Source organism: Triticum urartu, chromosome 1A, assembly GCF_056163025.1.
Source record: "Triticum urartu cultivar PI428250 chromosome 1A, HENAU_Tu73, whole genome shotgun sequence".
Classification (NCBI taxonomy): Eukaryota; Viridiplantae; Streptophyta; class Magnoliopsida; order Poales; family Poaceae; genus Triticum; species Triticum urartu.
The window spans coordinates 407,679,468-407,692,896 of record NC_141873.1 but is presented as its reverse complement, the minus strand read 5'-3'; the positions used below and the strand labels follow the sequence as shown (position 1 = coordinate 407,692,896).

The following is a 13,429-nucleotide window of genomic DNA, read 5'->3' as shown; positions in this document are numbered from 1 at the left end:
GTGGATGAGATCCACCAGTTCCGGCATCCAAACGCCCGTCTCAGATCCGGATCCGTGCCGTCCCGCTTCTCTCCGTCCCGCGTTGACTTTTCGCGGAGGTATAAATTCTACTAAGTCCCCGAGTTTTCCATGTTTCATATGCCCATATTCATCATGCCGTAACTTTGCATCCGTAGCTTCGTTTTGCGCGTGTAGCGTATCAAAATGTTCGTTTCAGAGAGTACATTATTTCATCTCATTGCATAATTTTCATTTGAGCTCATCTTGATGCCCGAAATGCTGTTGGGAGAGTGCTATTTGAGTTAATTGTCAAATCTGCTGCTCCAATTTGCTTTTTGTCATTTTTTCCATGATTATTGTGTGCATGATATGCCCCTGAGCTCTACATGTGTTTTGTTATATGCTTTGACATCTTTCCAGAGGTGCTATCCATGTATTTTTGTGATATGTGTGGTGACTAGCACAAGCTTGCAAAGTGGTGCATTCGTTAATGCTGATTTCAGGGACTTAGCAATTCCACCAACACTACAACAAAATATGTCAGTAGGCACGCTTTTTCTAAGACGTTTTTATATTCGTCGCTATACTAGGAAACATATAGTGTGTAGACACGCTTCTTGAGACGAAAAATACAACGTCAGGAATCCTAGACATGTGTAAATAGGCAGAGACGATATTTGAGACGTTTTATAGGATAAAAAAGGAGTTTAACAAATAAATTAATAAAACCATGTAAAGAATGTGTAGAAATTCGAAATTACCTGGCCCGTTTGTGCAGTAAAGGAGCCCACGAACCGAACTCCAGCTCCTTGACTCCTCCTTATCCGCCGCCACGTCCTGAGCTGCCCATCTATGGCGCGCCGGACTGGTTCCTCATCCAACCCTGCGCCTCCTCGTGGCCAATCTCCACCACCTCCAGCGACCAACTCCAGCTCGTGCCTCATACTATGGTCCTGCCAGTGCGCCGCCGCCCGCCGCCGGTGAACGCCCTCCGCAAGGACTGCCACCGGCCCCTCTGCTTCGGCGCTCCCCGGCCGCCCCCGGCCCTCTGCCTAGTCGCCAGGGACGTGGTGCTCCTCGCCTGCTCCAGCCAGCCCCCCGCGCCGGCTCTGGCGGTCTGCTCCGACCTCTCCCGGTGGTGCTCGCCTGCTCGGCCGGACTCTGCCACCCAGGACTTCCCGTGAACAAATAGCAAGCTAGCTGGGACACAGGTAATTTCCTAAGAAAGCTCTGCCTGCCCCCTTTTGTTCTGCTGATCAGTGTATGATGAAAATTAAATTGAATTTGGACTGAAAAACTGTGTACTACTACCTCTATCCCATAATGTAAGACGTTTTTGCAGTTTAATTTGAACTCCAAAAATGTCTTATATTATGGGACGGAGGGAGTAGCGTATATGCAAGGGACTGTGTATATGTATAATGTATTGTTGATTTGAAAGGGAGCACATTTTAATATCAATTTCATTTGATCTTGTAGAAATAGAAGGGGAAGATATATTTCATTGGTGCCCTCAACAGAAGTGTGTACACCCGGTGTTTCAGTTAGTCTGAATGAACTCCAGAAATTCGAACAACCGTAGATTGGACCACCGCCTTTGATTTCAAACAACCCGCCTTCAATCTCAATCGAGAAAGTAACTCTGTTGTACCCCCATACTGTTTTTTGAAGTTTTTGGCATCTTTTTATCAATTTTGTTGTATAATTAAGAATTTTGTGATCATTGGCCTTTTTTTATCTTCTATTGTACCTTGATTTTTGTATATGGTGCTTATCTGAGATGCTCACAAGATCATAAATAACATGATGATATAAAGCAGTGAAGTTAACATAGTTGTTTATTAAAGCACCCTATAATATGGTTTTTATGCTCAGTTTGGATACTTAGATAGTCCAACAATCTTAGTAGTTGCAGAAGGAAATAAGTCCTACAACGATTAGAAAGAAAAAGTTTTTTTAGATAATTGAAGGTCTTGCATAGATAATATCAATCATGTGTCCTGTTTTATATTTTTGTTTCTTCATGTGGTGTGTGTTTCCTTTCGATGTAGCCAGAGTTGGGATTAGGGGGAGAAAGATGGCAGCATATGTGCAACTGTATTGAACTGAATGGCGCCTTTGCATACTAGTTAAACCTACCAATGCCACATTTATTTTGAAGTTTTTTAGTGCAAGGTTAATGAAATATATTTGGATCCAATCATTCAATTAAAATATCTATGTATTACATGCTTTTCTTACAAAGAGATTTAAATCAGCTTTCATCTCTTAAATAATACATGTAAAATTATACACTGACATATTTTTTTTCATTACTTAGGCATATCAAAGGGCGATGGATCGAGGTTGGATGAGTCAACCAAGAGCTAGTGCTGCTTACAAAGATGGTGTCGAGCAATTTCTGTCTTTTGCATTCCGTGATGTTCCGGCTGGTGATAGAATTCTTTGTCCTTGTGTAAATTGCCGAAATAAAGCTATGCAGAGTTATGATGGAGTGAAGACTCACTGGAGATGTGATGGTATTCTTCAAGGTTACACTAAGTGGGTTTGCCATGGAGAGGATTACATTGAACCATCATTTGCATTTGCTCATGTATCGGTGTCTTTTTTTCGTACTACTTCAGGGCACAACCCAAGTGCACTTGGGTTTTAATTGTGCAAGACACTAGACATGGATACATTATTTTTATGCTTTGCATGTGGTTTGTGAAGATGGTATGATAGCTGCATTTATGTCTCACTTCAAATCAGTCCCAGATGCTCGAGTCTGGAGGCATGATCATTTTTATGTTGGTAGCTGAACTTATCTTGTATTCTTGAGTATGGTTCATGCTGCCATGGTCCTTGTCTTGCTGGTAAATATGGCTTAGTCCATGTATAGCATGCCTACAATGTCTTATGTGTTCAGCGTATAGTTTCCTTCTATTCATTTTTGTGGTGTTTGCACCATTGTCCATATTGCTTCTCGGCTGTTGTTCATAGCATTACGACTTAACGTATCGGCAAAAGGAAAATCAATGGTGATCGGCATGCACATAACCAAAGATATGTTCTTTGCTGATGATCCAACTGCCAAAAAATGAACCAAAAAAAGTGTCCAGGATTTGATGAAATTTTGACACAAGGATAACCATATGATTACTAGTATTCTGTGAATTTTCATCAAATTTGGAGTCACCATTTGATAGATTCGGTCATTCTTCATTTTTAGCCAAAATTTGGCCTAGAATTTGAACCGAAATACAAGCGTCCAGAAAATTATGAAATTTTTACACAAGGACAACCATATGATGATCAGTACTCTGGGAAATTTTCAATCATTTGTGCCAAACCGATTGAAATTTAAATTGAAAAACCAAATCAGCCCCTATTTGGCCAAAAAATGAACCGGAAAAAGTGTACAGAAAATTATGAAATTTTGACACGAGGACAACCACATGATGAGTAGTATTTGGGGAAGTTTTTAATCATTTTTTCTAAACCGGTTAAAAATTTAAATTGAAAACCCCCGCTCTTTCCTGTCTAGCGGCTTGTTAGTGATAAGAGGAGTATGTACCCGCCCCTGTCATCCCGAGGTTGAGTATGTTCTCATTTCCCATAGTTTTATTGTTTTACATGTGGCATTGAATAAGGTCTATCCGACCTCTCCCTACCTTGGTGGCGTTTAATTTGTCACCGATGAGGGCATATGAGGGTAGGGTTTGTCAGAAATTCATCTGGAGCGGCCATCAATTGGTTTGGTGGCGGAATATCAGAGATTTAGCGAAAGGAGGGTGATTTGAAGGTCACGAAGTTTAGGTATGGAAACATGTCTGTGTGTGCGTTGAGGGCGACGAGGCGATCAAAGATACCTTCTTGGTTCCCATTTCAGCTAGCTCTACGTGTCGCCTTGCTCCACCTTCTTGGCAATATGGTCGAAACCCTCCTCCCATTGCACACAACCTTCATGGCGGAACCCTAAATCGCCCACAACCTTCTGGAGCGAGCGATTTGGATGCAATTCGCCATCCAGCAGGGTACCCCATCGGTCCGCAGACCGATTCAGTTATTCGTTTTCCCACAAGACGATCGCAAACCAGGTGGCGACCAAGAAGCCTACTCCAGCCGTTGTGCCGCATTGAAGCCGACTTCCCATGGATTCTCGTCCCTTCGCCTGGTCTAGCCGTGCCTATTTAAGTGCGGTTCAGCACCATTCACACCGCACTACATCACAGATGCTGAGTACATCTGCCAGATGGCGCTCATGATGGAGCAGTCGCTCTGGGTCATGATCCGACGTGGCATTTGCCACCACCAGCACACGTGAAGGAGGAGTCGCCCTCGCCACCACCGCGCTTCTCTGTCACGTGAAGGCGGAGCTGGAGTCCTGCACCCAACTACGGTGTCCAAATCGAATGCCGTGTGGAGGACGAGTTGTCGTCGCCCTTGTAAAATGCTACATTCGATCCACAAAGCCGCTACAAACTCATAGACCAGACCACATAGATTAAGTGATCACGGGCTCTTTTTCTGTTTGGTTGTGTATATAACATAAACAAATACGCCCTTTCCAAACTAAGTTTCCCGTATTTAATCGGGAGGTATAAGTTTCCTGTATTTTATTGAAAGGTAATTATTTTAGCATTTAGCGCTCATATTTTCCATCTACCGCCAAGAAATAGCGCGCCAACGCTTTTATTATTGAGAAAAAGAATATCCCCGCAATATACTCTGCCACGCCGCCCTCTCCCCACTTCTCGTCGCCCACGTCGCCATCTCTCCACTTCTCCTCTTCTTCCACCTCCTAATCCATCTCAATCCATCTAATGGGATCCCTCCAATCCGTCCGCTGATGTGCATCTCCTCAATCTCATGAATGGGGATTGATTGGCTTGGTGTGCGGACTGACGAAGACTCAGCAGGCGGGCGGGCGGGCGGGCGATTGGAGGCCGTGGAGGTCGGGGACAGAGACCGGCCGGCGTGTGCGTTGGGGCCAACGGCGGCGATTGGGCGGGAAGGTCGGAGGAATCGGCTGCTGCAACGAGCAATTTCGTCTCCAACCTACAGGTGGATTAATTAGAGCAAGCACGAGTACAGCCATCCTGCCCAGGGTAGCTGCGCCCCAGGTTCGTATTGGTCCTCACCATTGTGCTGTGCTCTCTCAGGTCTTGGTGCAGAAATTACTGAGATTCATTGATCTTTAGTTTGATTTCTTGTGGCTTAATCGGTGTGAAGGTTTGATGTCCGGTTGTGCAACCTGCAGGAGCTCTGCTCCATGGTAGGAGCAGAGTAATTAGTAACACCCATTGAGCCACATCAGGCATAGATACTAGTAGCACAAATATCAAAAAACTATGTTGGCAGAACCATTTGGGAAGAGTCCCATCCTAATTGTTTCTTTGTAAACTGTTTGGGTGAGCACTTGTTTTTGTAGTTCTATAGTCTGTACTAGTGAAACCACATAACTGCTGATTGTTCTTTCAGAATGTTCATCTCCTGCTTTGCATTAACTTAACTTTTACGCAGAATTGGATCTCATTGCATGCTTGGTATTGGCGAAGTATCTAGTGAAATAGGTATTCAGTGAAAATCTGAAAGTTCCTACATGGACCCTCAGATCTGTAACGAACGCCACCGATTAAAGGTGGGATCCTTAACTATCCACTTAAGCGCAATTAGCAGATAACCCTCTATTCTCTAAGTGATTAGACAAAATCATCTTGTAATTCCCCAACTCCGAGACTTCCTGCAGCAACGAGGCCCGAGGCGAGGCGGCCACAACCTTTGTTATCTAAAGAATTGTACCTCAACTATTTAGTTGTCCGATGAAACGTTCAGCACAACCTCTGTTCTCTGAAGAATTGTACAAATGCTGAAGCTTTTGCACTAAGATTTATTGTTCTGTTAGTGCTACAGCTATTCAACTCCCCTGTAGTTTCTCGATGGTGATGAATATACTAGAAAACCTGAAGCATCTCGCTGCAGATTCTGTCATGACCTCAGGAGATATCAAGGCACTGTGTAGCCGCTTTCCTAACTGCATCTTCCAGCTTGCTGGTACAGGAAGTAACATAGTGCATTGATTTAGCTGTGCTAACTCAGTCATCAGGGCTTTGTAATGTTTTGCTGAGGCTTGACCCTCTGTTTATTTCTAATCTTGCTTGTAAAGATTGTAAACTGAGCTCATGTTTCGCAAACTGAAAATCTGAAGCATCTCGTTGAACATTGTGTCATGAGCTCAAGAGACATCAAGGTGATGTGTAGCCATTTGCCTAACTGAATGTTCCAGCTCTCTGTAATAGTGTACGAGTTAGCTACGCTAGCTCGATCATAAGGGCTGTGTAATGTTTGGCTGTGGCTTGTCCCTCTGTTTGTTTCTAATCTTGCTTGCAAATACTGAAAATTGGGCCCGGAGGGCCGGTTGCTGTCGTGGGAGGACCCATCGCTGCCGTCGGAGGGAAGGGCATGGCTCAAGTCGCCACCGATGGATGATGAGCTGCAGCGGACGGAGGCCTTGTTGCTGCCATAGGAGGGGCCATCGCTGTTGTCGCAAGGCAAGGGCTAATGGCCGCCGAAACGTGATTCTCCATGGAAACGTGATTCACAAGGCAAGGCAAGGCAAGGATTTTTTTCCTTCTTGACGGTGGACAAGTTAGGGGGTTTTCCGCTAATTTCGTTTAAGTGGATCATGAGAAATCCCACCTTTGATCAGTGTCGTTCATTATAGATGTGATGGACCACGTGAGGATTTTCAGATTTTCACTGAAAACCTATTTTCACTTGATACTTCGCCCTTGATATTATCAAGTTAGCATATGAAACCCAGTTATATATGTGCAAAGATGAAATTAATGAATACTGATGTGCTATTACTATAACTTTATTTCAGGTAACTCTACCTGAAAGAGATAACCATCTCCAATGTGAATCTTATAATGTCCTTAAACAATCAAATGATGATGTGCAGGAGCCACGAACTACCATGCAGGTAATGTAATGGGCTTTTCATGTACTATTTAGTGCAGGTCCATTCCAATGTCTTACAACTATTGCTTTAATAGGAGCCGCAACAAACCAAATCGAAAGAGGGTTGTGGCAGTGCACCTTTACCACATGAACATGTGATCACTAAGGTGTGTCAACTAACCTGCACTAAGTTATCAATTATCTCCTGCTAGTAATTTTGGTATTGGTTGAACCCTTATACTAGTCAAATATTGGAAAGCTATCTTACCATCAAGTTAAAACTTTGTGAAATATTAACCTTTTGGTTAGAAACTATAACCTGATTGGGTTCGTATATACCGTCCTAGTAATCTTAACCAATGTGCAAGGACTTATCCAGTTTTTTATCAATGATGACGATGACACCTTTTCCTATTAAATTGCAGAATGCCCATGCTGAAAATAATCTTGCTGTGCAGCAAGGTGGTCCTGAACTAAGTTTACGACTTCACCAAGTTACTAAGCAGGTAAACATATGCTACATATCTAAATGACAATGATTGTACGAAAGGTTGTCCAATTTTGTATTTTAAGTGCATGGTAAATGACATTATTATGAGACACCAATCCCATTTTGACAAGCTCGTTTGAAATACTGTCGTGACACTACTAGCAGATCATAAGTTAGATTCAACTAGGTATTAAAAAATTGTATTGCATACAACAGTAACATGATTTGGCTCGATGGAACCAAAAGTTAGTCACACACACATATCATTGTTGCTCCAAGAGATCTCCTATTCAAATGAACTAATTAATCACTCTTGAACTGATACATGAGTACTAATAGAACACCAATCTTGCATACATGTTCTTTTTGGTGGTAACCCTGCATAGATTTTGAGGAACACCTGGCCCTTGAATATTAGGTGAATTTTGTTTTCAGTGTATAAATTTACACGACGTCAACTTCATTTGTTTGCATACTGCATTCATGCTTAGTTTTCACAATAAATAATTTTGTAGTAAGACATTAATCTAATTTGATAGCAAAATGTGCAGACTGAAAGTACGTGTAGAATAAGGCTCCTTGGTGCATGTAATGGAACTCTTCAAAACTATCATTCTTGATGGTAGTTTATCATGTGTCTCCCTTCACGCATATTCCTATTTAATTGCAGAATGCTCATGCTCAAAATAGTAATGCAACCAAGCCATGTGGTCATCACCAAGTCACTAAGCAGGTACATATATAGGCTACATATCCAAATGACAATGATTGTATAATAGATAGTAGGTCTAATTATTTGTGAAATTGTTCTTATTTGTTTAAAATGAATTCTTCTCACGTTCATCAATAACAAATGTTTCATTTCTTGAAAAATAGGATAAAGTTGAAGTCGTGTTGTATTCAATGAACCCGAGAAACAAAGACAAACTCGTGGCCACAGGAACTTTAGCGAGTAAAGAGAAAACGTATGTGGTTGGAGGAAACATGCTTGGAGTGCAATATGTTGCAGTTCATGTTCGCGGTTGTACATATCTAGGAGATGAGAAACTAGTTAGACCATATGAAAAATTCCAAACAGTAAGGGATGCCGTGGGTTCTGTTATTGCTTGGCCTCGCTCACATGTAAGTATGTTTTCATTCAAGCATCGTGTATGCTCCAATCTGCACATGTGTGATAAGTTATTTATCGAGAATCTTTCTGTTTTTTAGGTAAAAATAGTTAGGCCAACTCCTCCAGCACAACCACAAAGCATTGGTATGATACATTTCTTATAATTTCATCAAAGAATCTCTTATCTTGCAGTTATCTATAAACATGTGTTCATGTAAATGGTGTTCATTCTCCTTTTCAGGGCGGTGAGGATTTGAAAAGTGAGTGCATTAAAGGAGCTAGGAGTGGCTGGGTAGTTGACGATTTGAAAAGGGAGTGCACTAGAGTCAGGAGCAGTTGGCGAATCTATCTTTGAATGAACAAATATTCTGGATTATGTATAGATGTTAGCTTCATAGAGAAAAATAGTTCTAGTCTATAGGATCTTTTCTTATTTATTTTCATGATCGCATGTTTCATATCAATGTTTGATATTATTCAGCTGTGAACTCCATGTACTACCTCTCTCTCAGTTTACAGGGCGTGCGCGTGCCTCTAGGTCGTCAATTTGACCAACGTAATACAAGTCATATATTACAAAAAATATACCAATATAAACTTCAAATGTTCTATTTTCAAACCATATAATTTTTGTGTTATATAGTTTATATTAAGGTGATAAAATTGACAACCTAGGTATATGCGTAGGACTTGTAAATTGAAACGGAGGTAGTACTTTTAGTGGAGATATTGTTCGTGCTAATTAATGCATTGGATGTTGTTACTGAGGTTGCCAATGTTTGCAAATGCAATCTATGAAGTGGAATGATGCCTTCATATTACAATATTATTTGACCAATTTGCATGTGCAACCATGACACTAAAAATAATTGCATTTGAAACGATGAAACAAAATTGAAATTAATCAAATAATATCTGAAGTAAAATATTCGATTTGTATAAATATTCTTATGTACATTTAGAGACGCGTATAAGAGGCGAATGAAACGTGTCTATGAGTATAGACGTAATATGAGCATGCCTAACCTAACGTCTTTACATGTAGATACGGTTTTTGAGCATGCCTAAGACAACGTCTCTACATGTAGATACGATTTTGATGTCCCGAAAAAGCGTCGCATTCCATGTAAGACACGCTTGGCAAGCGTGTCTATCTGTTTGAGACGGTCCGTGGGAAGACGCTCCGAGGACGCTTTACTAAAACGGCTCTATAGTTGACTAGAGATGAAATAACACGTCGCTAGGTATGAAATTGGGCGTGTCTATTGCCTATTTTTGTTGTAGTGCAAGTCTTTGATCTGTTTTTATCAATATGTCATATGTCCATGTTGTTTCCTAGTGATCCGTGCCTCTTTTGAGGATGATCAGTAAGGATGATTTGTTAATCTTATAGAGCTCTATCTATCCATGTCTTTGTTTGCAATTATGGAGCACCCTAGCTTGAGTCAATCGAGCTCTACTTTTGCTATTTTGTGAATCTGGGCAGATTGTCTACTTGTTAGCGATTTTGCCGGGGATGTTGTAGTTGATCCGTGCATGCTATGTTATTGTTCTTTCCATGTCTAGCTTGTATAAGATGTATTCTTGATGGGTGTATACTTAGATAGTCATGCCTTGCTCTGTAGTGAGTGCATCGAGCTCATAAACATGCCTACTTGATATCTGTTTTGCATGCTCCAGTTTTTCACTAAGTCTGTGATCTGATTATGTTTTTGCCATGTTCACTTGCTTGCAATTGTATTTTCTGATCCCTTTTGGCTCAAGGTCACTAAGGGACTTTTGGTAAGCTCTTTGAGTAGCTCCATGCCATGCCTTGCTTTGCCATGTTCAGTTCCTGTAGCATAAAGTTTTCATGCTCCAAAGTGTGCTACCTGATCTGAAATTCCAGGCTTGTGTTAATTTCACTAAGTCTGAGATCTGTTTACCAATTGCATTTTTGCCATACTTGTTTGAACCTGTTAATGGATGAATTGGCCGTAGCTCAGTGTTCATCTTTTCTTAAGCATCATGAATGGATCCCTGTCATTTATTTTGTTGCCATGTTTGAGTGCTGTATCATGTTTGTCTTGTTGCATTTAGATGGCTACTTGCTGTTTATCGCAGACCGGTGCCATATTTGTATTGCTTGCCATTTCCAAACTGTGTCTCCGATTCCGGTGTTCTTTATATCGATTTCAACCGAAATCACCTCACCTTTCCAGTGGCACACTTGGATTTCCAAGTTGAGGCCAGATTCATTCACTTCATGTCAAATCTTGCATATGCATCACATACCGCATCCCGCATATCATACCATGTTCATGTGTTGGTTGTTTACTATGTTGTGTGCTTATTTCCGGTGTTTGCTTCTTCGGGTTGGTTCCGGTAACGTCGCGTTTGTGAGGACCCGTTCGACTTCATCCGTTTGTCTTCTTCATGGACTCGTTCTTCTTCCTTGCGGGACCTCAGGCAAGATGATCATACCCTCGAAATCACTTCTATCTTTGCTTTGCTAGATGCTCGCTCTTTTGCTATGCCTATGCTATGATGCCTACCACTTGCTTATCATGTCTCCCATATTGTTGAACCAAGCCTCTAACCCACCTTGTCCTAGCAAACCGTTGTTTGGCTATGTTACCGCTTTGCTCAGCCCCTCTTATAGCGTTATTAGTTGCAGGTGAAGATTGAAGTTTGTTCCTTGTTGGAACATGGAGATGTTGTTCCTTGCTGGAACATGTTTACTTGTTGGGTTATCACAATATCCCTTATTTAATTAATGCATCTATATACTTGGTAAAGGGTGGAAGGCTCGGCCTTTTGCCTAGTGTTTTGTTCCACTCTTGCCGCCCTAGTTTCCGTCATATCGGTGTTATGTTCCCGGATTTTACGTTCCTTACGCGGTTGGGTAATAATGGGAACCCCTTGACAATTCGCCTTGAATAAAACTCCTCCAGCAAGGCCCAACATTGGTTTTACCATTCGCCACCTAGCCTTTTCTTTCCCTTGGGTTCTGCAGACTCAAGGGTCATCTTTATTTAAACCCCCGGGCCAGTGCTCCTCTGAGTGTTGGTCCAACCCAGAGCACCGTGCAGGGCCATCCCTTGGCAACCTAGGTTACGTCGGCTCCTGTACGCTTAGCTTATCCGGTGTGCCCTGAGAACGAGATATGTGCAGCTCCTATCGGGATTTGTCGGCACAGCGGGTGGTCTTGCTGGACTTGTTTTACCATTGTCAAAATGTCTTGTAACCGGGATTCCGAGTCTGATCGGGTCTTCCCGCTAGAAGGAATATCCTTCATTGACCGTGAGAGCTTGTCATGGGCTAAGTTGGGACACCCCTGCAGGGATTTGAACTTCCGAAAGCCGTGCCCGCGGTTATGGGCAGATGGGAATTTGTTAATGTCCGGTTGTAGAAAACCTGAAGTTGACCTTAATTAAAATACATCAACCGCGTGTGTTACCGTGATGGTCTCTTCTCGGCGGGGTCCGGGAAGTGAACACGGTGTTAGAGTTGTGTTTGGCGTAGGTTGTTCTAGGATCACTTCTTGATCATACTTCTATCGATCGTGCTTTGCCTTCTCTTCTCGCTCTCATTTGCATATGATTATCCACCATATATGCTAGTCGCTTGCTGCAGCTCCACCTCATACCTTTGTTGGGTAACGTGGTAATTTCAAAAAATTTCCTACGCACACGCAAGATCTTGGTGATGCATAGCAACGAGAGGAGAGAGTGTGATCTACGTACCCTTGTAGACCGACAGCGGAAGCGTTAGCACAACGCGGTTGATGTAGTCGTACATCTTCACGGCCCGACTGATCAAGCACCGAAACTACGGCACCTCCGAGTTCTAGCACACATTCAGCTCGATGACGATCCCCGGTCTCCGATCCAGCAAAGTGTCGGGGAAGAGTTCCGTCAGCACGACGGTGTGGTGACGATCTTGATGTACTACCGTCGCAGGGCTTCGCCTAAGCACCGCTACAATATTATCGAGGTCTATGGTGGAAGGGGGCACCGCACACGGTTAAGAATATGATCACGTGGATCAACTTTTGTGTCTAGGGGTGCCCCCTGCCTCCGTATATAAAGGATCAAGGGGGGGGGTGCGGCCGGCCAGGAGCAGGGCGTGCCAGGAGGAGTCCTACTCCCACCGGGAGTAGGATTCCGCCCCTTTCCTAGTTGGAATAGGATTCGGGAGGGGGAAAGAGGAGAGAGAGAAGGAAGGGGGGCGCCGACCCCCTCTCCTTATCCTATTCGGACTAGGGGGGAGGGGAGCGCGGCCCAGCCCTGGCCACCTCTCCTCTCTTCCACTAAAGCCCACTAAGGCCCATATACCTCCCGAGGGGTTCCGATAACCTCCCGGTACTCCGGTAAAATCCCGATTTCACCCGGAACACTTCCGATACCAAATATAGGCTTCCAATATATCAATCTTTATGTCTCGACCATTTCGAGACTCCTCGTCATGTCCGTGATCACATCCGGGACTCCGAACAAACTTCAGTACATCAAAATGCATAAACTCATAATATAACTGCCATCGAAACCTTAAGCGTGCGGACCCTACGGGTTCGAGAACAATGTAGACATGACCGAGACAAGTCTCTGGTCAATAACCAATAGCGGAACCTGGATGCTCATATTGGCTCCTACATATTCTATGAAGATCTTTTATCGGTCAGACCGCATAACAACATACGTTGTTCCCTTTGTCATCGGTATGTTACTTGCCCGAGATTCGATCGTCGGTATCTCAATACCTAGTTCAATCTCGTTACCAGCAAGTCTCTTTACTCGTTCCGTAATACATCATCTCACAACTAACTCATTAGTTTCAATGCTTGCAAGGCTTATGTGATGTGTATTACCGAGAGAGCCCAGAGATACCTCTCCGACAATCGG

At 42.9% G+C, this 13,429-nt stretch overlaps 1 protein-coding gene and 1 long non-coding RNA gene across 2 annotated transcripts; both read left to right on the top strand.

Moving 5' to 3' along the window:
* The first annotated feature begins 796 nt into the window (after positions 1-796).
* On the top strand, positions 797-2,740 carry LOC125514742 (uncharacterized). Its single transcript, XR_007286593.2, has 3 exons — positions 797-1,211; positions 1,480-1,636; positions 2,321-2,740. It is a non-coding gene; the product is annotated as an uncharacterized LOC125514742 (long non-coding RNA).
* A 2,256-nt stretch (positions 2,741-4,996) lies between these two features.
* Positions 4,997-9,048, top strand: LOC125514800 (uncharacterized). Its single transcript, XM_087523073.1, has 7 exons — positions 4,997-5,105; positions 6,869-6,967; positions 7,371-7,451; positions 8,106-8,168; positions 8,312-8,557; positions 8,645-8,690; positions 8,788-9,048. Exons 2-7 carry the CDS (start codon positions 6,962-6,964, stop codon positions 8,793-8,795), a joined length of 450 nt encoding a protein of 149 aa, XP_087379199.1. The 5' UTR covers positions 4,997-5,105; positions 6,869-6,961; the 3' UTR covers positions 8,796-9,048.
* The last annotated feature ends 4,381 nt before the right edge of the window (positions 9,049-13,429 follow it).